At 40.4% G+C, this 27,908-nt stretch overlaps 2 protein-coding genes across 3 annotated transcripts; both read left to right on the top strand.

Annotated features, from left to right (window-relative positions):
• Positions 1 to 73: 73 nt before the first annotated feature.
• On the top strand, positions 74 to 7,540 carry alkbh4 (alkB homolog 4, lysine demthylase). 2 transcript variants are annotated; one of them, XM_076889398.1, is made up of 4 exons: positions 82 to 206; positions 2,156 to 2,249; positions 2,933 to 3,121; positions 5,636 to 7,540. In XM_076889398.1, exons 2-4 carry the CDS (start codon positions 2,244 to 2,246, stop codon positions 6,155 to 6,157), a joined length of 717 nt encoding a protein of 238 aa, XP_076745513.1. In that variant the 5' UTR covers positions 82 to 206; positions 2,156 to 2,243; the 3' UTR covers positions 6,158 to 7,540. The 2 variants fall into 2 exon arrangements, with proteins under 2 accessions (XP_014264721.2, XP_076745513.1); XM_014409235.3 differs by lacking the exon at positions 2,156 to 2,249 and having other exon boundaries at positions 74 to 206.
• A 690-nt stretch (positions 7,541 to 8,230) lies between these two features.
• Positions 8,231 to 27,628, top strand: LOC101471367 (E3 ubiquitin-protein ligase CBL). Its single transcript, XM_004573481.4, has 15 exons — positions 8,231 to 8,819; positions 10,489 to 10,736; positions 12,512 to 12,658; positions 14,422 to 14,578; positions 14,941 to 15,062; positions 15,178 to 15,315; positions 15,758 to 15,845; positions 15,999 to 16,130; positions 17,584 to 17,793; positions 18,075 to 18,191; positions 19,011 to 19,294; positions 19,592 to 19,759; positions 21,367 to 21,470; positions 21,639 to 21,821; positions 22,927 to 27,628. The coding sequence occupies exons 1-15, from the start codon at positions 8,676 to 8,678 to the stop codon at positions 23,268 to 23,270; spliced, it is 2,586 nt and encodes an 861-aa protein (XP_004573538.3). The 5' UTR covers positions 8,231 to 8,675; the 3' UTR covers positions 23,271 to 27,628.
• The last annotated feature ends 280 nt before the right edge of the window (positions 27,629 to 27,908 follow it).

The raw sequence follows: 27,908 nt of genomic DNA, 5'->3' as shown, positions 1-27,908 counted from the left end.
AACCCTGAAAATACCCGCATTCTCCGCTAGGTGTCGATAAAAAATGTTTTCGTTTGCTGCCTCTTCCTGACACAAGAAGAAGATGCAGGATGATGGCTCCCGACACCAGTGACGACGTGCCTTCATGCGCTTGTAAAGGTGTCCGCCGGTGTCTCGTTTGCGAAGGGTTGAAAGAGAAAGTACAACCGGAGGCGAGTGAATCAAAGGTACTGTTTTCCAACAGAATACTTATATATTGTGCTTATAACAGTTAAAAAAATAATCAAATACTGCTAACAGCAGCGCACACACAACAAGCTACGGGTGCCCTCTGAGGACATTCCATCCTTATTAAAGGGATATTACTGCGGTTATAAATGTGTGCCAACAGCTAGTGATGGCCAAATGAAGCTTTCCGAAGCACTGAAGCTTGTATTGAAAAACGGTTCATTACTCGAAGCTTTTCAACACAGTCCTCTCCGGTGACATCTGGTGGTGAAAATTTTGAAGAGCAGCTTGAATCTGCAAAATAAAACGGACTGCTCAATTATCACTGCTCACTCAAGAGTGGAGTTCTCTCTGATATTGGGCCACCGTTCCGTTGCTTTGAACATGTAATTGGTTTTGTTTTCTCGATTGGGGGGCTGAAAAAAATGTAATGCGTATCTGCGTAATACATTTTGATCAATAAACTTTCCCTATTTAAACATGCACTATGGTGTGGCCTTTCTTTGCTCATAACTCCTTGATGTTGGTAAATACAATAAGTGAGCAATATATATAATATACATATGAGAATGCACAGCATATTATGGAGTATGCCCCTGCTGTGAAGTCCTGCCTCCATCTACTTGTCGTTTAATCACTGGACAGCTTGACAGGTTCATACAAAATATTAGATTAGGCCAATTCCTATACATATTTTTGACCTAGGGGTGGGATTGATTGTGAACTGGAAAGGGAAAATGCTTAGGGGGCTGAGTATGGCTGCATCGTCACTGATTTGTAGAATCATTTTGATTCGATACAGGATCCGATTCAATTTGATTGGAATCTGGAAAGTTTTGCCTCAGTCAGAACTATTACAATTCTGATCATTTAACAGTATATATCCATAATTTTGTATATGTTAAAAGAAAGCTGACACATGTTAGACTTAATTAGAGATGTAAACAGAGAGTTATGAAACCTGCAGCTGCAGAAGCCAGCGAAAAAAAAAAAGAGGCAAACACAGCGCGGACCCGACGACACATCAAAATCTGATTCTGACGCGTCGGGTCCGCGCTCTGTGTTTACGTTTGTATGCAGAATCCGTAAACCTGCTCCCAGTTACTGTTTTAGCTGTATGGTGTTTGACGACATGTTGTGAGGTTTAACCTGAGATGCTGGCGTTTCAGGCATAATAACGTTAATTTACAAATCGACACGGGATTTTAATGAATCAATATCACTTTATTCAATTTAGCATGGATTGTAATCAGAAAAGCGATAATCAAAACCCACCCCTAATCAAGAACTTGCAAAGTAAAAACATGATCTATGTAAGGTAGCCCTTTTGTTATTTACATTTATGTCAGGGGTAGACATTTGTTCAAACACAAGTAAGAGAAATGAGACAACTGCAGACCGACTCAGAGTGTAATTAGAAAACGTGCGCACGGGTGAATGCCTCTGAGAAGACACACACACTGAGCACAGGCTCGCTTGCTTTATTTATAAGGCAAAAATGGGTTACATAGTACTTCCTCTTTTAACTGTCAGGGAAGAGGTTAAACATTAAATCAGCTTATCTGATCTTTCACACACTGGGATAAGAATACAGAAGTATATCATGCTTTATCTGACATCACAGACACTAAAGGAAAAGAATGCATCATTATATCATGCTGTCAAACATCTCAGACACTGAGGTAAGGAATGCATCAGTTTTCCTTTAACAATAGACTTGGTTAGGTGATTCTTCAACAATAGGGTTGGTTATGTGAAAATATATGAACACACAAAATATAAGGCATACTTGGTTAGAATATAAGGCTTACTTGGTTAGAATATAAGGCTTACTTGATTATATTGTATTATAGAGATTTGGTTATAATGTATAATGTAGAAAATCTCTAACAATTTAAAAAGAGGATTAGTGTTACTGTGCGCTGGCTGAGTCTGTTTCTTTTCTTAGAAATAGTTTCTCCTGCCCTGGAGAAAATCCACTTGCATGGAACAGAAGAGGCTGTGGAGTGCAGGAACCACACTGCAAGCTGGTAGATATGCAGGTATTCCTGGGTCCTGCAGACTATCACCTAAAAACAATAAACAAAATGATTTTCTAAACTGTGTAGCAATGTAATGTACGTATAGTGTCAAATACATTTTTGTAGTCTTCATTAGCTTTAATTCACATGGAAGTGTTCCTAAAGTCATATGCTGTAATGATATTTACATTATGAAAACATGATTTTGGACATTTCAAGTTTTTCACTTCGGCAGATAAAATGAATTGAGCAAAATCAACTCAAAATATTCCCACACGCCAGAACGTCCTCTCTTCCTCGCTGGCTCCATATCTGTCAGTGGAATGATCACCTCGTCGCTATCTGTCACCATCAACACACTCCACGAATCCCGTGGATGATTCACTTCCTTATATCCGTTTGAATCAGGTACCGAAGCAGTTACGTGCGTAATGAAGCTTCGGACGTCACTGGTCACGTGACTTTTGCCAAACGAAGCAAGCCTCGACACAGTGCTTCTGAACCAGTGTGTTGTTTTTTTCGACACACGCTCCGGAGCGTCAGCTTCAAGCGGGCCATCACTACCAACAGCGTTTGTCATTATAACAAAAAGGCATTCACTACAAACTGTCAATTTCATCGCCAAAATAATAATAATTCTAGGAATACATTTGCGTTACTGTATAAATAACGATGTTTTTCTATTTATCTATCTTTCTGTGAAGATTGTCCATCATTTCCTCTACGATCCTCAGTCGAGGCTCGCTGTTGGAAAAGATGCCCAGGCTGCATCCTTCCCCTTTTCTGGGGTCTTTCTGTGGGAGAACTTCATATCAGAAGAGGAAGAGAAGGAGCTCATATGTGCGATGGACCAGGATGTGTGGAAGGAGTCGCAGTCCGGTCGAAGAAAACAGGTTAGCATGTTATCAAATAAAAACAGACAAAACATTTTTGTTTAGACTATGATTTATAGAAGCGATTATCAGGGCTGTAAAGTCAATATACCGGTAAGTGCCAGTCCGAGTTTACTCAGGTCATCAACAGTGATTCACAGAGAGTTTGAGTCATACTTCTCCATGCTGCCTTCAACACTGTTGATTGTTGATCGTGATATTTTAATTCAAAGGCTTCGTGATTCAGTTTCTCGATTGGGTTTCATCATGACTAAAGGGTAAATGTTTCTATGTGTCAGTTAATATTTTTAGAACTGCAGAAATAAACATTCTGTCAGTGGTTACTTTTTAACCTTATCATCTAACTCACAGGTGTCGAACTCCAGGCCTCGAGGGCCGGTGTCCTGCAGGTTTTAGATGTGTCCTTGATCCAACACAGCTGATTTAAATGGCTAAATTACCTCCTCAACATGTCTTGAAGTTCTCCAGAGGCCTGGGGCCCGTTCTTCGTACCTCGCTAAGTAGGTTAGCCGGATTAGATTGTTGACGATTTCGCGTGATCCTGGATCAGTCGGTTCCCCGAAGCTCATCCGGGACTTGCTGTCATAGCAACAGAGCCGTAAGCGTAAACCTGCTCGGGAGCAGGTTTACTTTATGTAAACAGGATTAGATCGCGGCCACGCAGGTATGTCCGCTTCATTTATACGAAAGCAACAGCGATATTTCTCCACTGTTTCACCATAAATAAATATTATCAATGTAACTAAAGATAATGCAGCACTTGATCCTTTTATTGATTTCACACAGATACATACAGGTCATTTCCTAAAAAAGGGAAATGAACTATTAACATTCTATTACATGTATGTGATTATTACAGATGTAATTCATATTTCAGAGTAGTAATTGTAAATTACTTCGTGTAATCAAGATGAGAGACCACGGCTATAAAAGTGAAGGTGGATTTGGGAAGCCTGTCGCAGCCATGTCCTGTCCGTATACACGACCAACCCATTGCGGAAGGTGCAAGATTGATAAGGAGAGTCCTCAGAATTCAGCGTATATTGCGGGACAGACAGGATCCTTTACCTCAGCGCGACAGTGTGCTCATAGAGAGATATCGATATTCCCGTGAGGGTATTATTTACTTAACCAACTTGTTGACGAGGGGGTGCAGGACCACCCACCTGTCTTTTTTTCCTCTGCCCTTTTCTTGGTTGCTGTTATGAACAAACTAACAGAGTATTACAGGCCAGTATTACCTTGCCAAGAGACGCAAAGCAATCTAAGAGATAAATATTACCATTCTGTAGAATACTCCTGTATTCCACTTTTACTTGTTCCCATTTTCTTGTGGGTCCTGTTGTGGCTCTAATGTGAAAGGGGATATAATATAACATATTATAATATAATATAATGCCATATGATATTGGACAATATAGTGTCATATGATAGATCTACCCTACCGCCTACTGGTGTTGGCCAGAGGGGCCGATGGCGCGATATGGCAGCCTGGCTACAACCGTAGCTGCCTCCACCAGTGTGTGAATGTGGGAGTGAATGAATAGTGGTATCGTAAAGCGCTTTGGGTGCCTTGGAAAGCGCTATATAAACCCAATCCATTATTATTATTATTATTAAATTACCTACGAGTTTGATTTGTCAGCAACTTTCTGCCAGCCCCTCTCTCCTTGCTTTTGCAGCCTTTGCAGTGTTCTCTTGCGTTTTCATTAAACTCTGAAACTCCTGAAATCCCTCACTCATGAGTTCTTGCTCTGCTGCCGGAAAATACCGAGCACGCCCCTTCGACATTTTCGCCGACCAATCAGCGGGTTGCCGATCAATGTTTCTACTATCGATGCGTAGCCCCTTTTACGACACCCAGTGATGTCACATTCCTGCGTCCAGCTGTAGTAATCGTCAACAGCAGGTGTGTTCGGGGAACCGGATTAGCGAGCTCACGGTTAGCGCGATGATTTGATCTTGGATGTGTCATTTGATCTTGGATGTAGTAAGCGACGTACGAAGAACGGGCCCCTGGTAATGAACTGATCACTTGATTCAGGTGTGTTGACCCAGAGTGAGATCTAAAACCTGCAGGACACCGGCCCCCGAGGCCTGGAGTTCGACACCTCTGAAACCTGTTCACAAATTATGAAGCTACGTTGATGACATTAACTTGTGGATGTCTAGAATCTTTCTAGAAATGAATAGAGACAAGATAGAAAAATCCAAAAAAGTCAGAGACAGAGAAAATTTGTTCATATTTATTATCCCTTTCTCTGAAACACAATGAACAAGTCAGGCACCTTGGCATCATTTTGGACTGTGGTCTCAGTTTTGATAATCATATTAATAAAATAACCAGAATTGCTTTCTGCTACTTAAAAATGTATAGGTTAGAAAATTCTTATCTTCTATTTGATATATGTAGTATGGAAAGTGTGTGTGTATGTATGTATATATATATATATATATATATATATATATATATATATATATATATATTAGTAATGGAGTCCAATATCGTTGCAGGACTTTGGCCCGAAGGTGAACTTCAAGAAAAAGAAAGTGCGTGTGGGTGGCTTCAGTGGACTCCCTGCTTTGAGCCATAAACTTGTGCTTCGGATGTATCAGGAATCAACTCTAGCTGGCTTCCAGCCAGTGGAGCAGTGCAACTTGGATTATCATCCTGAGCGAGGTGCAGCCATTGATCCACACTTAGACGATTCTTGGCTATGGGGGGAGCGCTTAGTCACCATTAACATGTTGTCAGACACTACACTCACCATGTCTCTGGAGCTGGGCCTGCCAGAGCTGGGACTAACAGGGGAGGTCCATGTAGCTGTGCACCTTCCTCGCAGATGTTTAGTAGTTTTATACGGCGAGGCACGGCATATATGGAAACACGCCATTCACAGGAAGGACATTCATATACGTAGAGTCTGCAGCACCTACAGAGAGCTATCTGCAGAGTTCCTGCCTGGAGGGCAGCAGGCAGACCTCGGAGCCCAGCTGTTGAATATCGCCTTGAACTTCCAAGGCTCTCCGGTTTAATCTAATTTGATGGATCCAGAGGGAGCTGCAATCTAAATCACTTGGACTTGTCTTAAACTGTGAAGATGTGTCCTTTAAGGCACCCTAGGGCTTGTTTGCTGGATCTGTGCCAGCTCCCCAAACAGTGAGCAGTGCTCACGAGGCTTGTGTGCATTAATTAGTTAAACATCTGCTTTGCTGCGAAGCCAAGCTGAAGTCAAATTGCTTTGGAAAAAATGTTGGGGAGAAATTGTTTTAAAATAGCTGCAATGTCATTATTTTATTCCACCACAAACTTCAATTTTCTTTTTGTTTTATGACAAATGGAGAGAAAATATACATACACACTTATTTAGTGTTTGGATGATGGAGAGCACAGCCTTACACATCTCTTTAATGGTTCAAATCTGGTGAATGGTATGGCCAGAGTAGATACCTTAATAATAATAATAATTTAGTAAGCTTGATTATTTTTATTGTGTCAAAATAATTTTAAATATGGCCTTTAAAGTGAATTGTTGCACTGAATTGCATTTCTGTCTCTGTCATTCTTGGAAATAGACGGTCTCAAATTACAGATGTTTAAAAGTGGAAGCTTTTATTGACACATATAAATATGTGTGTGTGTGTGTAGAGAGAGACTGACACAAACCTAATCTTTGACGTTGTGATGATAAGGACAAATCTTTGATGACAAGCTGAATAGAGAATTATATACTTGTTGGGATTGAAGCTTTTTTTTCTCTCCTTCAGAACTGCAGTTGTAATTGTTAAGTTAAACATTTAACAGTAAAGTATGACTTAAAACAAAAACAAATCTGATTGCAAAAGTGAATCAAAAGATCTGTCACCTGAAACAATCATGTGCAATAGCTGCCCTTTAATATCTGGCTTTGTTGAATCAGCAGTGGCTGCGAGTCATTGTTCGGAAACCCAGTTTGTCCAGTTCCCGATGAGTTCTCAGACACAGAGTGAGAACTACAAACAGGATGTGGCCCGCACACTCAAAACTGACTGCCTTTACAAAGTTTTTGTGTTCAAGTCATTCTTCTTGAAGTCATTGTCTATTTAAAAGAAACAGGAAATGTGCAATGGTGTCAAAGCTTTTATTTTTCAGTTCTCTAAATGTGTTTTTGAGGTTGCTGCCGTTATCCACACATTTAGCTTCAGTGGTCACAGATGTCTGTATTCACAACACGTCTCCGGTTCATCCAGCTGGCAACATATGAATTTGATTAAGGACTACAAACATGAAGACAAAACCTTTATTGTTACTGTGTTCAGGATGTAGAGGGATTGGTAGTGCCGCTGCTGCTTAGTGATTTACTTTGTGATATTTAAAGGAAAAAATAAATTATATTGTAAAAGAGAGAACTTTTCAATAAAAAGCCAGGGTCAAATGAATTATTGTCTTCTGTATTTCCTGAATAGACTGTTATTTCTGCTGGGGTTTGGAGCAATTTCTAATAACATTTTTCATGTTGGGGGAAATGAATTGTCACTGGAGAGATTACTTTACTAAACAATACATTTTTAAAAGAAAGCAGTTAAAGTTATGGATTTCTTTTTGCAGCTCATGAGTCCTTTGAAATCACTTGTAAGCTCAGTATTTTTTAAAGATTTTGAATAAATGGCAATTTACTTGAAACAGCAGCTTAATTTAAATGCTATTTTAGCTGTTAGCAGAGTTATAATTGATTTATATTTTCAATTTTTTCTTGTTTCGTTTTTGCTTTTTATTTTTCTAAAAATGTTTAGTTTTAGTTTTTTTGTTTCAGTCTCTTTAATTAGTATTATGTGGAAAGCATATGGGGGGTGCAAGATTGAGGGAAAATTAATATATCATAGTGAACTGAATATTACAGTAAAAACATTTTTTTAAAGCAGTTGACTCATAGTCTAGTTTTGTTTTGTTTTTTTGAGTTAATTTTTTTTACATTTAGATTTAGTTCTTAGTTTAGTTTCAGTTAATTATTATAACTTTGGCTATTTGGCTCTATTACAGGTAATTTACGTTAAGCCAGTTTTAATTTTCCCAGGTTCTGCGTGTTTGTTGACCGTGCTTTTACTTTGAAGGTACGGCCGGACATCCTTGTTTACTTTAGCTGCTGGCTTGCTGTTGGCTGGATCCGCTTCTCAACCTGTTTGTTAATCGCGCTGTGTGGCTTATTAACGCCCCGAGTTTATAATAAGCCGGGCTGATTTCTCAGGGGGAGATTTGACTTGCCGTCGCCGGGAGGCGGTAGGTCTATTTTTGAGGACAGATTAAGCAACACGGTGAGCATGTCCTGAGCTCGGAATCAAACTGAGTGGCTTTTCAAATGTAGCTTGTTAGCTAGCTGCATCGCGTACAGTGTACACACTGCCTTTTTTGTTCTGCTCATGGACAGCCTCTGCATGACAAATTATTACCAGTGTTGAGTGCAGGCAGGGCACGAAGACAGCGATCGTTTTGTTTGAAAACGTGTCAAGAACTGATCTTCGGTTGTCAGCCACCCACCCCCAGCCCCGGGCTAACCCCCGGTCACCGACCGAATTAATGGCCGGAAATCCGAGAAGGGGCGCCGGTCTCATCGGCTTGATGAAGGACGCCTTTCAGCCTCACCAGCAAGCTCTCCAGCCTCACCAGCCCGCAGTGGTCGACAAGAAAATGGTGGAAAAATGCTGGAAACTCATGGATAAGGTACTGACAGTGGTTTTCCGGTAATAAATCCTTTACAAGAAAGGGGTTTGAAACAGTAAACGAAAAACTTCTTACTTGACTTTTTTTCTTTTTGTCTGTAACTCGACATCAGAGACAAATGCAAGGCCACTTTAACTGATTTTCTTTTCTCACATATTGAAAAAAGATTTAGCTCAACTTTTCCATATGCTCCTTCACTTAGCGTGAAACTGCGGTTATATTGAATCATCACTAATTCCCTTTGCATGACATGAATAACCTCCAGGACATCCACACAGGAAGGTGCTTTGGCTTAAATTTTAAACAATAACCTTTAAAGCAGTCTAAACCTGAAGCCTAAAACTGGAGTACAGTGGTGTCTGATTGTCTAATTGGGGTCATTTCTCCTGAATTAGGTCACATTCATATCCCTAAGAGGACACCCTATATTTAGTATTGGATAAGAAGAGGTGTACATGTTGCAGGGGCAAAGCAAGGTTCTCTATAGTCATTGCAGCCTATTTACTTTCTTTTGCAGTTGGCTATAACTAAATCAGATGAGCGGGAAGTGCAGAGAGATGGTGAGACAAGAGCTCACAAGATATTAATGCAAGTGAGCTGATGTAGGAAGTAACAGTGCATCAGATAATAGAGAGTGAACCACGGCATGCATGTGCAGTGTTCTGTGCAGACTCATTTACACCTGTGCTTGTAAATGGCACGTTTGAGGTCAAAAGCTTTCACACCTGGGTGGTATGCTTCAGGGCTGGGTGCTGAAAATTTTTACTGCCTTGCTGTAAAGTTGTATTGTGGGAATACATTGCCATCAAAGTAGCAAAATGAGGAATCCGAGGGTTTGGGGGAAGGGCTGGATCTGATATAAAGAGTGAGTGTGCAAATGTATGCAAAAAAGAAACAAAACCCTACTTGCATGCACAGTTGGTCCACAGCAACGTGGGGAAAAGATGCACTTAAATGAATAGTGACAGCTAAGTTTCTGGTGAAGTTGATGCAAATTTTAGGTATTCAACGTGTTATTGTACTATGAGCCATTTCATGTTTATGGTCACAATATATTGGAAGTTATTTGGTGGGTATGGGAGCATAATTGAGTGCAATTTGATAAGTAACCTTAGTTGTCAGGTGATTAGTCGGGTAGTAAATGTCCGTCACAGATTAAAGAAACAGTTCCTGGTCAAACTTTGATCTACAGCTTGTGCCGCATTATTCTCCGATTACCGAAAAGACTTTATCAAGAACATTATCATCATAAACATTAGGAAATATTGGCTGAAACTTCAAACCATGACATCTGTAAGAATGGCAATTTTGTCCAGTAACATCACATTGCAAAAATCGTGACCCAGTTTTATGAGCTTAAAATTTATAGACACATCCATATCCAAACTTGCGTGCGATAGCTGATGATCTAGCTGGAAAACTGTCACGAAATCTGGGAGGTCTCTTTAAGCGCCCTGAGTATTAAACTGGTTAGTCCTGTATTTAAATGACCTCAGGCTTTTCTCCAGTACCATACTTAGACAAACTTTGTGAAACATGCACATTGCAGCATCTCGCATTGCCACAGCTAAAGGTTTTAATCCTGTTTGTTTTATTGTTTTTTGTTTTTTCGTTGTTTGCAAGTTAAAAAAAATAAAAAAATCTCTGAGCCGTTGCGTTCTCTGTCCAGGTGGTACGTCTGTGCCAGAACCCCAAGGTGGCGTTGAAGAACAGCCCGCCCTACATCCTGGACCTTTTGCCGGATACCTACCAGCATTTACGCACCATTCTGTCCAGGTATGAGGGCAAAATAGAGATCCTCGGCGAGAATGAGTATTTCCGCGTGGTCATCGACAACTTGACGAACAAGACGAAGCAGACCATGAGCCTTTTTAAGGAGGCCAAGGAGAGGATGTACGAGGAGAACTCCCAGCCCAGGTAGGCGCACGTTATATCTGGTCAAAACGATTCATCTTTGTGGGGGGAAACGGAATATTGCACCAGCAGAAAGCCAGGATGCAAAAGCTGTGAAGCAGGGAGTATCTGAATCATGGCACAGTTAAAGAGCTAATCGTTGTTTTTCTTGGCTTCCTATCAATAAAATAATCCCTTAAGCTCATGATGGTACGATAATTCGAGACCGTCTCTGTCCTATGGAGCACAGAACTGAGCTTTTTCACAGCATCTGTTTTGACATGAAATAGTTGGAAAGCACAGATGTTGATGATCACATTAATAAAGATCGTTACCTAAATAGAATAAAAGCTTCACTAATGGACCACCTTTGTCTGAAGGTCTGCTGTCAGCATTGGCTGACTTTTTTTATTTTTATTTTAACCAAAATAAAAAATGGGTTCTTAATGAAAACCTTCTAAACTACCCAAGAAATACAACTCATACTGAGATTTTTTGTGTGCTATTTTTTTTTCTCCATCAGATGATTAAAAAGATTAAAAAAAAAAAAAGCGGCATGCTTGCACATCTCTAACTCGGTGCATTTAAAATGACTAGAAAACTACTGGAATTGCTGATGTCATTTAAGCTCTATAACATTAAACATGCAATCTTTTTGTAAATATTAATTTGAAGTATTGAAAAAGTTTGTCTTTTTTCTCGAAATGTTCTTACAAGTTTCCATCGCTGCGATTAAATCAAACCATATGAAGCAAAGTGAACTTTATAGGGAAGTGATTGCACTTTCGCAATCATGTGTACTTCCTCTGCTTCTCAGAAAGTCTTTGCTAAGCAAAAGTTCATCCTTCCTTTTACGCACTGAATTTTTATCAAGTGTAAGATGTTCTACACAAACAGCTGTGTTGGCATTAGCAAATGCATGTATAGGTCATCGGAAAGCCTTTTAATTGAACCTTCAAAGCTGAGGTCATGCTCAGACGATGTCATAAACATATATATTTTAAAAAGTCGTTGCCCAACTGGCTGTGCTCAGTATGCGTCTGCGACTTTTGGTTCAGTTTTTTGTCATGTGTCACCTTGTGCCTCCTTTTAAACTGATTTACTGTTTAAAAAAGCAAAACAAGTTTGGACTAGATTATGCACCCGCACTGGTTATGTTCAACCCCAATGAGGGTGGACTCACTTCCTCTGAAAAGTAGCGTTTCGTGTAGACTGCTCAAACCAGTTATCTTCAAATGTAAAGCAAACGCAAGTGTAAATGTCAATTTTCAACATTGCTTCCCTTCTTCTGCAGTTATGTTCATCATTTCAGCTCTAAGTGGACATATTTTTATAAATTTGACACTTGAGTTGTCAGGAATGGGGTTCGTTTATCTGGGAGGTGGTGCAGCCGGCCACAAGTAATTTTACAGAAAGTGCTTTATATGCATTTAACAAAATAACACCAGTTGTTTCAACAGCAGAAAAAGAAAAAAGCGAAGAAGAAAATGTCCAGTTGACTATTGTGTTTGTTGAGAAAGAGGAAAAAAATTAACTGTAGATCCATAAAATGTGCCAGAGGAGAGGGAAATGTACGAGACGAGTGGTACCATCTTTGATTCCGCCTGATTGTTTTGTACTCGAAAGTGTCTGGCTGCTGAAAACTTCTATTTCTGTGTGCATGCAAGTGTAACTTCCCCTTTTTATTTAAAACCGAACATGGCGTTATAGAATACTAAAGACATTAGGCTGATGATACCTGTAACTAACTTGTTGCTACGGTTTCCTTTAATTGTCTCTCTTCCTTTTCTCTCACTTAGGCGAAACCTTACCAAGCTGTCTCTGATCTTCAGTCACATGCTAGCGGAGTTAAAAGCCATCTTCCCCAATGGCCTATTTCAGGGTGACAACTTCAGGATTACCAAAGCTGATGCTGCTGAATTCTGGAGAAGGTCATTCGGGGACAAGTGAGTTTTTGTTTCAGCTCTTTATTCTTATTCTTGGGTGATGCTCGAATGACTCATATTTCACAGTAATCCTTATTTATGTCATGCTGGCCATCGATTCCAGTTCATCTCTGGCTGATACAAGCAGTTTTATCTTACTTACTGCTTCCTGCCTCTTGCAAACAAAAGATTTAAACAGAAGTCAGATTACCATATTAGCATAGTCACATTCACGGGCAACATACATACGCAAAGTAAAAAAAACACAACAAAAGCGCTGAAACTGAGCATTTATAGCAGTGGGAGGTCTGGGTTTTGGGGTCATGAGTTAAGGCTACGTAAGATGACCTCATGATTTGAACCTTTGACTGTGAGCATCCCAGCCATTTTATTAGGGGCACCTTGCTTCAGAGATGCCTTCATTTTTGTGGCATTGATTCAACAAGGTGCTGGAAACATTCCTTGCTGATTTTGGTCTATAGTGACATGACAGGATCATAAGGTTGCTGCCACATACCCAGGTTTCCCTATTGGGCTCTGGAGGCCATTTGAATGCTATTGCTTGGATGTTACTTACTGTCATGTTTAGAAAACCAGTTTGATTGGAGCTGTATCACCTGATATGTTATTTTACTGAAAGCAGCTATCAAAAGATGTTAGAGATGTTTGTGGGGGGAAAATCACAGCAGATCAGCAGTTTATGAAATGCTCAGAGCAGCACCAACAAGCATGTCCCATTCAAAGTCCTTTAATCGCTCTTTCTCCCACATTCTGCTCAGTTTGAACTTAAGCAGGCAGTGGTAACCATTAGAGGTGGGAATCACCATACATCCCACGATACGATATTATCACAATACTTAATGCACGATATGATATTATTGCAATTTTTTAAAATATTTTGCGATATTCAGATTCTGTACATAAAGGTAAACTTTATCAATATTCATTTTATCTAATATCAAAGTCTCACACTCAGTCTTTCTCTCATTTCAGTCAGTTTTATTGCTGACAAACTGAATGGTTTGTATTACAGTCTAGTCCAACTTAACTGAATGCAACCATCTGGTACAATTATAGCTATTCTGAACTATGCAATTTATGAAAACTATGCAGCCCCTTCAGCAACTGAAGAATTTGAAAGTAAATGAAAACAAAATATAATTTTACATTAAATAAAAAAGTTTTAAACTTAATTAAAATAAAAAATGTCTTAAATTAAAATAAGTAAACTGTCATGTTTATTGCTGCCAAAAAAAAGTTAATCTTTTGCTCAGAAAAAGGATCAACATGCTCTGAAGTCAGAGCATGTTCCATTCCACAAAAACTTTTTTTTGTAACAAAATATCGATTTCTGCTGTCCCTGTATCGATACATTATTAGCAAACAAAATATCACGATACTTCACAGTATCGATTTTTTCCCACACCCCTAGTAACCATATACATATGTGTCTGCATGCATAAATGCACTGAGTTGCTGTCATGCTCAGATATTAGTATTAATCAGTAGTTGAACACACGTATCTAATAAAGTCACAGTTGAGTGTGTGTATTTGAGGAAAAGCATACCAGGTCCCCTTTAGTCAACTAAAAATACACCTGTGTATATATTTAGAGTTGTGTCTTTATAAAGGTCTGCTGCCTTGTTAGCTAGGTGTTAGCTTAGCAAATCTGCAATTTTATTACATTTTAGGTTCTGTTTAACCCCAAATTCTGTCTTAACTAATAGTGAAAGGCAATGTTCCCACAACAAACATTTGTTTCCTCTCCCTCCCTTCTACCCAGGACTATAGTGCCATGGAGGACATTTCGGCAGGCTCTTCATGAGTTTCACCCTATTAGCTCAGGTCTGGAGGCCATGGCGCTCAAATCCACTATCGACCTCACCTGTAACGATTACATCTCTGTCTTCGAGTTTGACATCTTTACAAGGCTCTTTCAGGTACGTCACAAAGCATTCAGAGTAGTTCACTGTAAAACTGCACAGTTTACTAAAATGTTATTAAAGTGCAAAGGCGGTGAATTACATGAGGACGCTTAAATTTGTTTATTTGTTTAAATTTGAGTCCAGCTTAGTCTCTCCTGTGTAAATGCAGCAGCAGGGTCTGAACCCACTCGCATATGTTTTTCTGTAGTGTTGCCAGCGATCAGAGTTGGTGTTTGTAATTTTATTGCTGCAAACAGATCTTCTGTCCTATATGCATTATAGTCTCATACCTGATTTTTGTTGTGAATTCAACTTCAAAACAGCCGATGTACACAACATAAATAAAATGTTTGCATTTGTGAATCTGTGTCTTGCAGCCATGGTCATCTCTTCTAAGGAACTGGAACAGCCTGGCTGTTACACACCCTGGTTATATGGCCTTCTTAACCTACGATGAGGTGAAGGCTCGACTGCACAGGTTCATCCACAAACCTGGCAGGTAGGCCTCACAGATCAGATATATCCTATAATACTTTTGGGGGGAAATTCCTACTGTATTAAATATTTTGTTGCAGGAGTTTGTAGCTGTTGGTTGAAATAACTCTCTCCCACAGCTATATCTTCAGGCTGAGCTGCACTCGGCTGGGCCAGTGGGCAATTGGCTATGTGACAGCTGATGGGAACATCCTGCAGACCATCCCGCATAACAAACCACTCTTCCAAGCACTCATTGATGGATACAGAGAGGGATTGTGAGTCGAATATCATCGGGGTCAATGAACTAGTATTTAGTGTAGATTTATAGCACTATTAAACTGCAAGCTATCAGGGGAGGGTATTGTCTTTCAGCCTACTGAGTACATGTTACTTTAGGTTACTGAATTAATAGTGTGGAGGGTGGAGTCTTTGTAGTAGTTCCTCAAAATTTAACAAAAAACCTTACGAGGAACAGGTTGGAGAGTGTGGATAAAATGGTGTCACAATCGATGTATAATTAACTAGTTTGTGTCATCCTGCAGAGAAACAGACCTGTTTTGTTGTTTTTTAAGGATTTTATAATGAGAAATTGTTTGGCAGCCTCGATGAATTGTAAAAACATGGCGAGGTTGTTGTTTCTTACTGTTGATTTATAAAATCTGAAACTGACCCTTTTTTCGTGACTTGGTTGCGTTTCTGTGCGCCGTGGTTCTCCAGCTATCTTTTCCCAGATGGCCGTGCACAGAACCCAGACCTGACAGGGTTGTGTGAACCGTCTCCACAGGATCACATCAAAGTTACTCAGGTTTGTTTCTCATGTGCGTGCATGTTTTTAATGCAGAGAACAAATACAGATGCATAAAATGACAGATTTTTAGGAATAAATCTCTACAGGATGAGAGTAACATGAGCAGCCGGTGTTGAACGGTCTCCCTCTTTCCCTCGTTTCTCTGTGTAGGAGCAGTACGAACTCTACTGCGAGATGGGCTCTACTTTCCAGCTTTGTAAGATCTGTGCAGAGAACGACAAGGATGTGAAGATCGAGCCGTGCAGACACCTGATGTGCACCTCGTGTCTGACCGCCTGGCAGGTATGACCTTATCTGCCACCTCTCCATTTAAACTATAAACTTTTATTACACTGATTTGAAGCAGCTCGATAAATCCTGACAGGGATCTTCTTTTTCCTGCTGTAGAATTTTCTTTAAATTCCGTTTTTTGTGTTCAATGGTGCCTTTTTAAATAGGTCAATTAATAATAAGTCTTTGATTTAGATTCATTTTCAGATTGCAAGTGTTTTACTCCACTCTCTGATCTGCATGTTTAAACTTAAGTATAATGTCTTTTTTCTTTTTTAAAAAAATTATTAGTAGTAGTTCTTGCAGTAGAGGAGTCGTGTCATGTTCCTCAGTGTAACTGTTGCAGTCCCCAAACTTATACGTTCGGTTCTTTGAGCCATAAGATCCCACAGTGCTGCTGAGTTTTAATAATGAAAGTGTGAAACAAAGGGAAGCAAAAGAACTCCGGCTAAAACAAACAAACAAAAGAGGAAGGAGACCATGAACGAACCACACCAGACTGTCTGCTTCAGGCGTCACCCCTAAACTACTTTTTTTCTTCCTTTTTTAACTAAGAACCAAAAACAAAATCAAAAAACAGGCCTGTAGCAACAGAAAGGCAGAGGGGAGGGACAGAGATTCCAGTTACTAACCATCAAGCTTCAGCAGCCAATCGGCACTAAGAATAAATCTAAAGTGAGATCAGGTTAACGAGGGTGCTGATAAAAACACAACAAGGTGACGACTGGACCAACGCACCGAGGTCACGTGTAGCTGTAACTTTATTGTTTTATTAACGTGATCTTACAGTCAGTGAAGCTGAAGCACTTTCTTTTTGTACTTCCTTTAATAAAATCCTTCTTGTTACTAACAACTAACAACTTTTCCTCTTCAAACATAAAAGATTAAATAGACTTTACTGGCTGGGAACATAGACTTGCTAAGAGTGACACAAAGGACTTGTTTGCCATGAGTGAGTGATTAAGTGAATTAATTTGATGTGCTGTTTATTCTTGATGGACTTTGGACTTTAGACTTCCTTATATGGAATTTATTTTGATTGTGGTTGACATCAGACGAACAATATAATCGTTGTCTTCCCAAGCACAGTCGTGTTGTTCTCACTACTCTGCTTTCACGACAGAAATGCTCTCCGGGCTAATTTAACAGATTAATTAATCGCAGCATGACTGCAGAGTTCTTTAGACATGGTTTTTGTTGAAGTGCTCCTTCTGCAGATCTTTGATGTACAACATTTATTTGACATCTTCAGTTTTATTTACATTATAATTCATCCTATCCAGGTTGACTCTTTTTGTGGTAGTTTTCATGGTTTCCTCCTTCAGCTTTCATTCTTGAAAAGACTTGCAGCTGTAATTTGGGTTTAAATCAAAGCAAAGCCTTTTACAAATGATGAAAGCTTCAGTCTGCTCCTTTACCTTTACCTCCTAACCTTGCTGTGTCTTTCTGTGTGTGTGCATTTCAGGAATCGGAGGGTCAGGGCTGCCCGTTTTGCCGATGTGAGATTAAAGGCACGGAGCCTATTGTAGTGGACCCCTTTCACCCGAAGGCCAGTGGGGCTTCCTTTGCTGGTTTCCAGGGGTCGAGCAGAGCAGAAGCCGCAGGCAACGAAGAGGAAGAGGATGATCGGCTGGAAGACCAGCAACTTGTCATGAGCAGGCTGGCCTGCACCAAAGTAAGACGAGCACGTACATATATTTAGACGCTCACTGGGTTCTTTATTAGACGCAGCTGTTCGATTGCTTATTAATGCACATAATTAATCAGGTAATTGCTACAACAACTCAGTAAATTTAGCTAATAGATATGGTCAAGATGACCTGCTCAAGTTCAATCAGAGCATCAGAAAAGGAATGAAAGGTGATTTGAGTGATCCTTATCGTGTAAATATCGCTGAGGAATATTACAAGCACTTCATCTGCTACAAAATCTGTAAATCAATGTGTGGGTGTGCAGGTGGAGCGCCCTCCATCTCCAGTGTCTCAGCTGCCTCCGGTGCCTCCGCGACTGGACCTCTTACAGCAGAGGTCCTCTGCCTCCCTTAGTGCACTGAGTCAGGGAGCCACAGCCAAAGTAAGTACACGCCTGAGTGCACTAAAGACAAAAGACTTTGAGACCGACTAGCTGTGGAAAAGAATTCAAAGGGTGGAAAAATAGTTTTTAGAAAAACACTTGCATTGGCCAAAGGTGCATTCAAGACTTACCGGTCACTGAAATATTTTCCCTCTGAATAGTGCCTATAAGAAGAGCCCTGTGCAAACATACAGTTGAACCAGAAGTAATAACTGCTTAATCATATGGAAGTCATATGCAAAGTGTTAAGGCCAACACCTGCTGCTGGGACGCAAACTTCATTACAAGAGCAGTACATTTAGGTCAGAGTAATATCACAAACTAACCACCTCCTATTACCAGCTTTAACTCACTTTTTATATCAATAAATGAATGTATATGAATGGCTAACGATATAAATATCTAATGAATATCTTCTCTAGAAAAGAGCATTTATAGTTTTAGTTGTGATCAAAAGAGCCTGTGAGATAAAGCTGTAATGAGCCCAAGTATATTTTAGTCAATATTTCCTAGAAGCCTTGAAGTTACCACAGTGTGTGTCAGATGTCCATTTGATAGTCAAAAATAATCATGTGTTAATGTGGCTGCAGATTCCTGGAAATTATGTGAATTGGCTAAGTGTTGGTATTCACAACTGCTCAATTGTTTGCGTGTGACTTAAAGATTAATAGTCACGCCTTTTTATTAAACCTCCAGTGTGCTGCCAGCCCTGCTAACACAATTATTGTTAATACCAAAATAGGATGTGTGTGTGTGTGTGTGTACTTGAGTCTTCACATCTCTAACAAAAAACATCCTGTACTGTGTCTTCTGACCCAGATGGTAGCCACTCACAGGGACAAGCCTCTACCTCTGCCTCCAGCACTGAGAGAGCTGCCCCCTCCTCCCCCACCGGAGCGCCCCTCCCTGGTCGGCCAGGAATCCAGACTCCAAAGGAGACCCCTCCCCTCCACCCCGGACCAGCCAGCCTGGGCAGCCAACTACATGGTGCCACGCCCTGCAACGAAGGCCCCGTCGTCCATCCCTCAGAGCAACGGAGCCGGCGCAGAGGGGAGCAAACCGCAGACGGCGATCAATGCTGTGTACTGCCTGGCTGCACTAAGGTGTAGTAGACAGGAAATAATGTAGTGAGACAAGAACTGATGAGGAGCGAATGGATATTTTTCCATCTTTCTTCGACCTTGCCAGCAGCGTTCTTAACATTTGTTTTGGTGATGTAATGTAGAGCCACATCAGTGTTCTGATCTATCAAAATGATGCCTTTTAATATATTTCTAGAACTAGTAAAAAAAAAAAAACTGTCAGTGTGTTTGCGTTTTGTGTTTCCTTCAGGATTTCTCAAATTTGTCATTTACGACTGATGAGAAAAAACACGCTCTGTGATGTCTACCTTTGCTCAGGTCGTTGCCAGGGTCAGCGGTGTCCAGCGGGGAGAAGCTGTCGTCAGACGGTGAAGATAATGAGTACATGAGTCCCACATCCCTTCCAGCTTCCGGTGCCCCGTGGGTAATAACAGGCTCCTTGGTGCCCCCACCACCAACCCAGGGAAACAACCACAATGACATCAGGTAAACGGAACAGCAAGGGGGATGAAGTTGCTTCTATTAGAAGAATGTTTTTCAGGAAAATGACCTCTAAAGGCTTCTCCGCAGCTGGAACGTATTGACACTTAACATGTGGGCTATTTATTTCCCATATTTTTAGGTTTCTGGATTAGTTTTAGTATTCTGACTCAGTTTTTAAAGGCCAAACATAATCAATGACCAGAAGAAGAACACAGCTTAACAGCATTGAAAGTATCACAGTGTAAGGAAAAAAATAGACAACACTGGATTTAGACTACAAGTGAAAGAAAATCAGACCCAAAGGGAGCATAAAAATGACACAATTGGTCCCACTGTCATCTTATTAATGGAGTATGTATAGTGTAAAAGGAAGAACTTTACACCAGATCAGGTCAGATGACTTGAAGCTCCAGGGTGTGCTGTCTTTTGGAACAGGACTATATGGCGCTGTCTTTAAGGGAAAAATATAGATGTTGGGTTGTTGGAAATACCAGCAGATCAACAAACATGCTCAGACCTTCCGGCAGGTAATAAAATGTGCTTATGTGTGTGGTTATGTAATTGTATAGTGAATTGCAGAGAAAAATCTCGCTGGGAAAGGTTACAAGTGAATTTCAAACAGTTCGTAGAGTGAAAAGTGAGGAAGTTGGTCTATAAACAAGTTAAAGGGATAGTCTGACACACAGTAATGCAACCCTCAAATCTGAAGCTGTGTATTTTGTCCAGCAGGGTGCTCTCGAGGTTCCCATTCCTTAGACAGAACTCTCGTTCACTTACTTGCTGTTTTTCACCTCCTTAAATAATTTAAAGGGCATTGCTTGAAGATGACGGCAGCTGCATCTCAGCTTGTCTCTTTGATTAAAATGATGAAAGTGTCTAAAATGTAGGGAATTCGAATGGATAGGAAATCTGCTTAAATTTTAAAACTCGAGAGCTGAAAGTTGGTGTGTGAGCCTACAAAGATGCCTTCACTGGGTCCATGCATGACTAATTAGGCTTAAAATGTGTAATATTTGGAAGCATTCATACCTCTGTGTGATTGGTGGATTTTTGTTTGAAGTAGAGCTAGATGTTTAGCGGTCTATTTGTGATGTTAGCACACTGAAATGATGAGTTTTTGATCAGAGGTTTGGTGATTTAGCTTACAAAGTGTAGATTCAGTCATTGAGAATATTACTTTCTCTGTGAGGATTAGTTTGTGTAAGAGTCAGGCATAAAGGATCGCCAACAATGGCCCTTTTCAAAATCTGCTTCTAATACTTTTTCCTTTCTTTTTGTTTATTTTGGTCATGTAGTGTTACCATGGTAACTAGACAAAATTTCAGATTATGAGTTAAGTGTAAGGGGCTCAGGATGCAGACTTTCCAGGCACACCGCTCTGTCCCCAACCACCTACAGTTCAAACCTGCTGTTTGCATGGGGCATCCTATCAGAAGAAAACTGACTTTAAGGGGACTGTGGCCTGAAAGTATAAATGGCATTATTTATTTATTTAAAATCATGGAAAACTATTTGAGTCCAAGAATAAGATTCTTTAAATGAAAATAAGCACAGTTTGTTCCCCTTTAAATGATTCCTCTATCTCTCTCCGTCTCGCTGTGTGCCTGCAGTGAGGTGGGGGACAGTGACTCTGAGGACCCCCAGGTTTACGAATCCATGTGTAACATCCAGGCCCAGGCTGGCTCGTCGGAGACGACACAGAACTCTGAGCTGGGTAACGTTCTCAGTTTCTCTCTTCAGTGTATGGGAAGTGCTTGATCATTGTGGATTACTAACAGTAATCGGACTATTTGTTCTAGTAGTAGTGGATAAACTGACATCACAGAATTAAGAATATCAGTGTAAAACCTCATTTTTATTTACATTTTTTTCCCCCTCCAAGACCTTCCTCAGCATTCAGCTGTTCCGCCGGACAAAAAGGAGGAGGCCAGTGTGGAGGATGTTTACGAGTATGACTTTCCCAGACCAGTGGTCCCTCCTGCCCCCGCCAGAAGAGCCCTGTCAGATATCGGCGGCCCTTCTTCAGCCTTCAGTAATCTCAACATAGACTCTGCAGTAGATCCCAGTATGTGTGGGTTTTTTTTCTGTTTTTTGTTGTTTTGTTTTTTTTCTCCCCCCTTTTTTTAATTTCTAATGATCAGCAGGTGGCAAAATTTCTGGTTTCAAAAAGGGAGTTGTGGTCATTAGTTACGTCGTACTGAACACAGCGTGATTTATATTTTAATAGTGATCACCAGTATGCTCAGCTTGGGGCTTCAAGATGATGCACGAACAAACCGGTGACATCCAGTTCTCTGTTGTCCACGCTATTAATGTTGTTTTATTGAGCATTTTTCCTCAGGCTGGAAATAAAACAAAAAGTGCCAAACAATTTTTTTGGCATTGAAGCTAATCACAATTAAAGAAAAATCAAAAAGTCCAAACAGAAAAGTAGTTTTAGTTAGACTCTGTAGTGGTGGACAAATGAATATTAATTTGAGAAGTAATTAGGCTACATGAATGTAACTTGAAACTTCTTGTTTAACTTTGGCTTCAGCAAATTACTGCTTTAACCACACTGAAGTCAGTGATGGAAATTGCTTTCATAGATACTCTAACACATAGTGCTGCATGTCAGGCCAGCTTGTGAAACTGCTCAGGCAATTCATGAGGTCAAAGTTGCAACAGAATCCATCGTGCCAGGCTTGAAGCTATGTGCTTCTAGATGAACTACAGGTAGTTTGGACCAATCAGCCTTCTGTTAGGAAGCCACATTCATTCTAGGAGCAAGTGTCACTGCTTGGCAGTTTGCTTGGTAACAGTTATTTTGAAGCCAGAACTTTAATGTCAGTGATAACCTAAAGGCCTTTTTTCCTGCAAGTTTTATTTCTGTGGCACATGCTGTTTCTTTGCCTTTCACAGACTGTTACAGATGATTTATCCAGTGTTTTAGTTTTTTCAGAGTGCGGATACTTTTAACAGTTTTTAAGGACTTCTTAAATGTTTCTGTTTCTCAGATGTTTCAGGTTAGCAAATGTCTGGTTATAAAGGCAAATATTAAATTATTTTTCCCACAAATCATCTACTCATCAGTGCTCATGTGTCAATGTAAATGTGTATTTGACGTGTTTATTTTGTATTTGACTCATCACGTTTCTTATTTTTCTTTCATTTTCTCTCATTTGTTTCAGGTATGTTTGTAGCAGGCGGCGACCCCGAACGTCCCCCAAAACCTCTCCCGCGGCGAGCCAACTCTGACCGACGGCCTCGTCCGTTAAACCGCGAGCCACCTCCGCCGCCGCCAGACCTCCCTGGCCCCTCCTCATCTGCCTCCCCTGTTCCACCTCCGACTATTCCTCCTTCAGGTCCTGGAAGCTTGGCCCTAAACGGGGAGATTGAATGCCTCATATCCCAAGGCTACTCCATCCAGGACATCCAGAAGGCCCTGATGATCGCTCAGAACAACCTCGAGACGGCCAAGAACATCCTGCGCGAGTTTGTCTCCATCCCTTCCACAGCGCACATCGCCACATAGTCACTTTGCGCAGGCTCATCCTCTGTCTCGTCTCTCTCCACTCTGTGCCATTATCATTTACCAAGCACTTTCCTGCAGGGCCACAAGTACTTTCAGAAGGCTTTACTCTGAGGGATGATGCTGCGTCCATGTTATATCTCATCCAAAGTCATTTGTAGTGGGAAAACAGCAACGTGGGGTGGGGTGGGGGGACTATTGTTAAAGACAATGTCAAGCGGCTGAAATTACAGTCTCAGAATCTCTTTTACTTGTAATATTCATTTGGAGATTGAGGGTTTTGGCCTTAAAGGTGAGAGGTCAACTGTAAGTCCGATATGACCTGAACACAGCATAAATGGAGAATCGGAGCCTTTAAAATGGGCTTGCTGTGACCCTGCTGTGATTCGCTGAGTTAGTTAAATGCTGCGGCAGTGTCTCCCCTCAGTCTGCGTGCACGCTCTCATTAAGCTAAGTGTTAAAGCCGTGCAGACTTTGTTCAGCGAAGGTACCCCGCACATAGTCGTGTCCGACTGGGCGTCCCACTGCCTGCAGCCGCTCGGTCTGGTGCTTTTACTGGCTTCTTTGCAAATCGTGGCGTACGAATATGTAGCGATACGGTCTGAAACTGGTGATTAACTGTGTGGCAGTCGTGCTCGTGCTGATGAATGTGAACGTGTAGTCGCGGTGCAGTATTGCAGGGCTTCGATGTCGTACGCGTCGCTGTGGCTCGCTCCGTTTTCGATGGTATCTGACAAGGTGAACACAATTCAGTTGCCGTCTGTCAGCTCCAGGTTCGGTGATAGTTCTATGATGAAATAACAAATTTAATGTTTAAGTACTCTCATAATGTGTTGTGGTGTGCGTAGTACTAACAATGGCTGAGTTTGAGTTCTTTTTAATTCCATCGTTTCCTGCCACCGCTAGAGGTGGCCCGACACTGAAGGCTGGTTTATTTAGTCGCAAAGCTTCTCTCTACGCTCGTAGTTTCTTAGTTATTAACCGAAAGAAGCTCTTAGAACAGCTTCACTCAGTTCACTGGGAAATCACATCAAACTCTAAAGCCTAAAGCAAAAAACAAAAAACTGAAAGTGGGGTGAAGTCACGTGGACTCAGGTACTCAGTAATAAGCCAGGTTATATGTAACGAGCAGATGCTAAAGGACACGCTTCCTCCATCCTCACAGACATTCCATAGAGTGGATTTTCTTTATATTTTTAGGTTTCCTGCAGCATATTTACATACAGCTACCATAGTTAAGATATTAAAATCTGTTTTCTGATTCTTCGATGAGCTCGTTTACGTCCTCTAACTTTAAATTCTGGATATGACTCGAATGTAGCTGCGGTAATTCCATCTGTCCACAGTCCTGTATGACCATTTTGTGGATTTCAGTCACTCTGCAGTTCATAAAACTCTTCATGGGAGGAATGTTGGGGAAAGGCAACAAAAATCTCAGGATTGTATTAATCCGTCAAAGCAATTTACAACACATTACAGCTGTCACAAATGCCAACAAATTTCTAAAACATGTTTTAGAAATTTGTAAAAACTTTTTAAAACAAAATTGTATTATTAGTTATAATGTTAATAATGAACAGAATTCATGTTTTTCAGGCATAGTAGTGAGCCAGTAAAAACTTTCTGTGCAAGAATGCAAGAAAATAAGTATGTGGCATCTTAATTAAAAAAAAAAAAAAATTGTATTTAAACCAAATTAATGGACAACAAAAATAATTATATTCAAGCATTAAAAATAAAATTTCAATCAAATAGCTTGTTTATACTGGTGGATTAACTGGTATGGAGATGATTTCGGTAAATACTAACACTGTTCATTTAGAGCAGCTGGGGCACAAACCTTACATTGGATGGTGGTCTGATAAACGTGTTGTATAGCCAGCTTCTAGATGCGCAAGTGGTAACTCTAAACACGCTCCTGATCACTAGTTTCAAACTTAGAAAGCCAATTTTTGGGGGGCTGATTTGAGCTATTTGCAGATATATTTCACTCTTGGTACTATATAACTGCTACTAAATGGAAATTAAAAAGAAAAGACTAGATGAGCGAAACATCCTTCAAAGATTTATCCGTGATGTTTCGTAGTTTTCCACCAGAGGGCACTCTGTAACTTCCCTGTTGGCAACAGGAATGTTCTGAGCAGAGTGAGAGAGTAAACGAGTGATCCATGACATGTATTGTCTGTATTTGTGTGTGTATAGACTATGCATAACAAATTTGTTTATTTCGGCTGCTGAAAGAAAAACAAACTGTTGATATCAGATTTTTAAATCACTAAATATCAGTTTTGTTTTATCCTATATGGGTTGGGAATAAATGCCCAGAATAAATTGGCTTGAAATTGTCACAAAACCTTTGAACAGGGACTCGTAGACTCTGACTTCTATTTTAACTTTGGTACAAAAAACAAAGAAATCAACAATCTGCTCCAATTTTACTAACACGTTAACTTCTTCGCGTAAAATTTCAAGCATGCGTGCTCTTCATCACACCAAAACTCTGGTACCACCACTAAGGATGAACTTAGATTGTAATACTTGTAGTGTTGCAATCCATTACAAATACTAGCTTTCCTGTAAAATGTCTGAGTTGACGATACGGGACTTTCTCCAAATTCCTGCTGTGACCATGTGCAGCTTCGCTGATTCATGTACGCTACTGTGTAGTTTTACTCCCCTTTTCTCTTCTTTAAAAGCTGCTAAGAAGTAAACATCTGGTGAGATCAACACTCTTCCCATACATACTTTTATGAACTGCTGCTTTTCAGTGCACAGAGACCTTAGGTCCTTAACGCGCCAATAAAATATCCAAATTGACACGTAAAAAGCCCTTTAAAGGTTTGGATTTCTCTCAGGTTATATTTTCTTGTCAATGGACCAAAAAATTCAGCAGCTGCCACTTCCAGGCATCACCACACCTATAGCGTCTGAGATGAGCCCATCGGTGGTATTCAGCGTCATACCTGCATGAAGGCTGTTGGTTTGTCTACTTAAGAAACTAAAGAAAGATTCAGATTAAAGACATTAAAGGAGAACAGTGATCTGATCTGAATCCAAACACAACACAAAAAGAGTTGCAACATCTGGAACATTTATGTTTTTCTGCATGAATATTATTTAAACCATAGGCTGATTTTTGTTGTTGTTCTTACAAGTCCTAAAGGTAGATGACAAGAACCCAGTTTAATCAAATGAGCCTGACAGTGAAAGGAAGCTCACTGTCAGCTGGTCACCTTTTCATTCCTCCGCAGCGACATGTACAGTAAACGTGCCTTCTGTCCATCACAACTTGCACATGCCAGCAGGCAAGCCAAAATAACCCCTCCACATTCACCATTTAAATGTGTTGGAAACTACTGCAGATTGTTTTCAGGTCAAGCGCTCTCTTGATTTCACCATGGTAACACTATATCAGAACTACAGTTTATGCAAATTTACCTTTTTAGATTAAAAAAATTTAACTGACTTAAAAGTGTTTCAGAATAGAGAGAGCTCCACTTTTTAAAGTCAAAATAACAAACTTTAACCCTGATTTGGGTGAAAGGGCAAAGGGTGATTGACTTATATTAAACATGAACTTTATCTGAAAAATGTTTCTCGTAATTATCAGACACTAGGATCTCCCACCCCCAATAAATGTGCTGCTGGATTTGGAGACCGTGCAAAAACCTAATACTTCAAACGGAACTAAATGAAAAGAAATGTTACTAAATTTCTAAATCTGATGCTAAGGGGGAGAAAAAACCCCCAGTAAATCCTGTTAAGAACCCAGAATACCCTGGAGTTGTCCTGCTGTTTTCTGGCTGTCTGTGATGCCACAGAAATGTTGCAGCTTTAATCGCCCCAAACCAAAAGAATCTTAAAACGTGTGCGTGCGCTGCTCCTCCTCCTCATCTTCCTCGAGTTGCCCCAGAACAGAGACCACGAATGTGTCTTCAGTCCCCTCAGCTTTGTTTTCACTCAGTCTTGGCGTTTTGTATCAAGACAACCAACTAAATGGCACTAACTCCAGGACTGTTGTAGTCCTGATGTGTGATGACGCACTCAAGGCTCATTGTCCTGCTGAATCACTGCCAGAGGCTCCTCCGTCTCACACGCTTTCTCTCAGTGTCGCCGGTAACCTCGGCCGGTGTGTTGGTTCTGATCCGCTGATTAACAAGGAGTGTGTGCGTGTGCTTTATTCATGTTAACTAGCCTTCTCAACAGGAACTTGCCTACTAAAAAAAACTGTCTTCATTGCTTTATTATTGTCTATGTAGATATTTTATTTATTGTGTTTTTAATATCCTCGGCATTCATTGTGTTACAATGTTTTCATGCCTAAGCCATTAAGATTTTTAATTAAACTGTATTTTCTTTAACATTTGATCTGTGTGGTTTGTCACTAGACATAAGCAAACAGATTCTCTATTAATGTGTTTGAGCATCAGGTTATTTGCATTTATCAAACTTTATGGGACACGCTAATGAAACGATCCTGCAATAACAATTTTAAGACTTGACAGTACGCTGCAAGACTGTCATCTGCAGTGCATCACATTTGTAAACGTAGTGGGTCTCCAAACATTTACTGCTGCATTATTCTGCATTCATTAGCGGTTATGTTTCTGGCTACATGCTGAAAGTAAAGCCAACGTTCTC

Source organism: Maylandia zebra, linkage group LG10 (assembly GCF_041146795.1).
Source record: "Maylandia zebra isolate NMK-2024a linkage group LG10, Mzebra_GT3a, whole genome shotgun sequence".
Taxonomy (NCBI): Eukaryota; Metazoa; Chordata; class Actinopteri; order Cichliformes; family Cichlidae; genus Maylandia; species Maylandia zebra.
The sequence above is the reverse complement of the archived record's forward strand: the minus strand, read 5'-3'. Positions and strand labels throughout refer to the sequence as shown.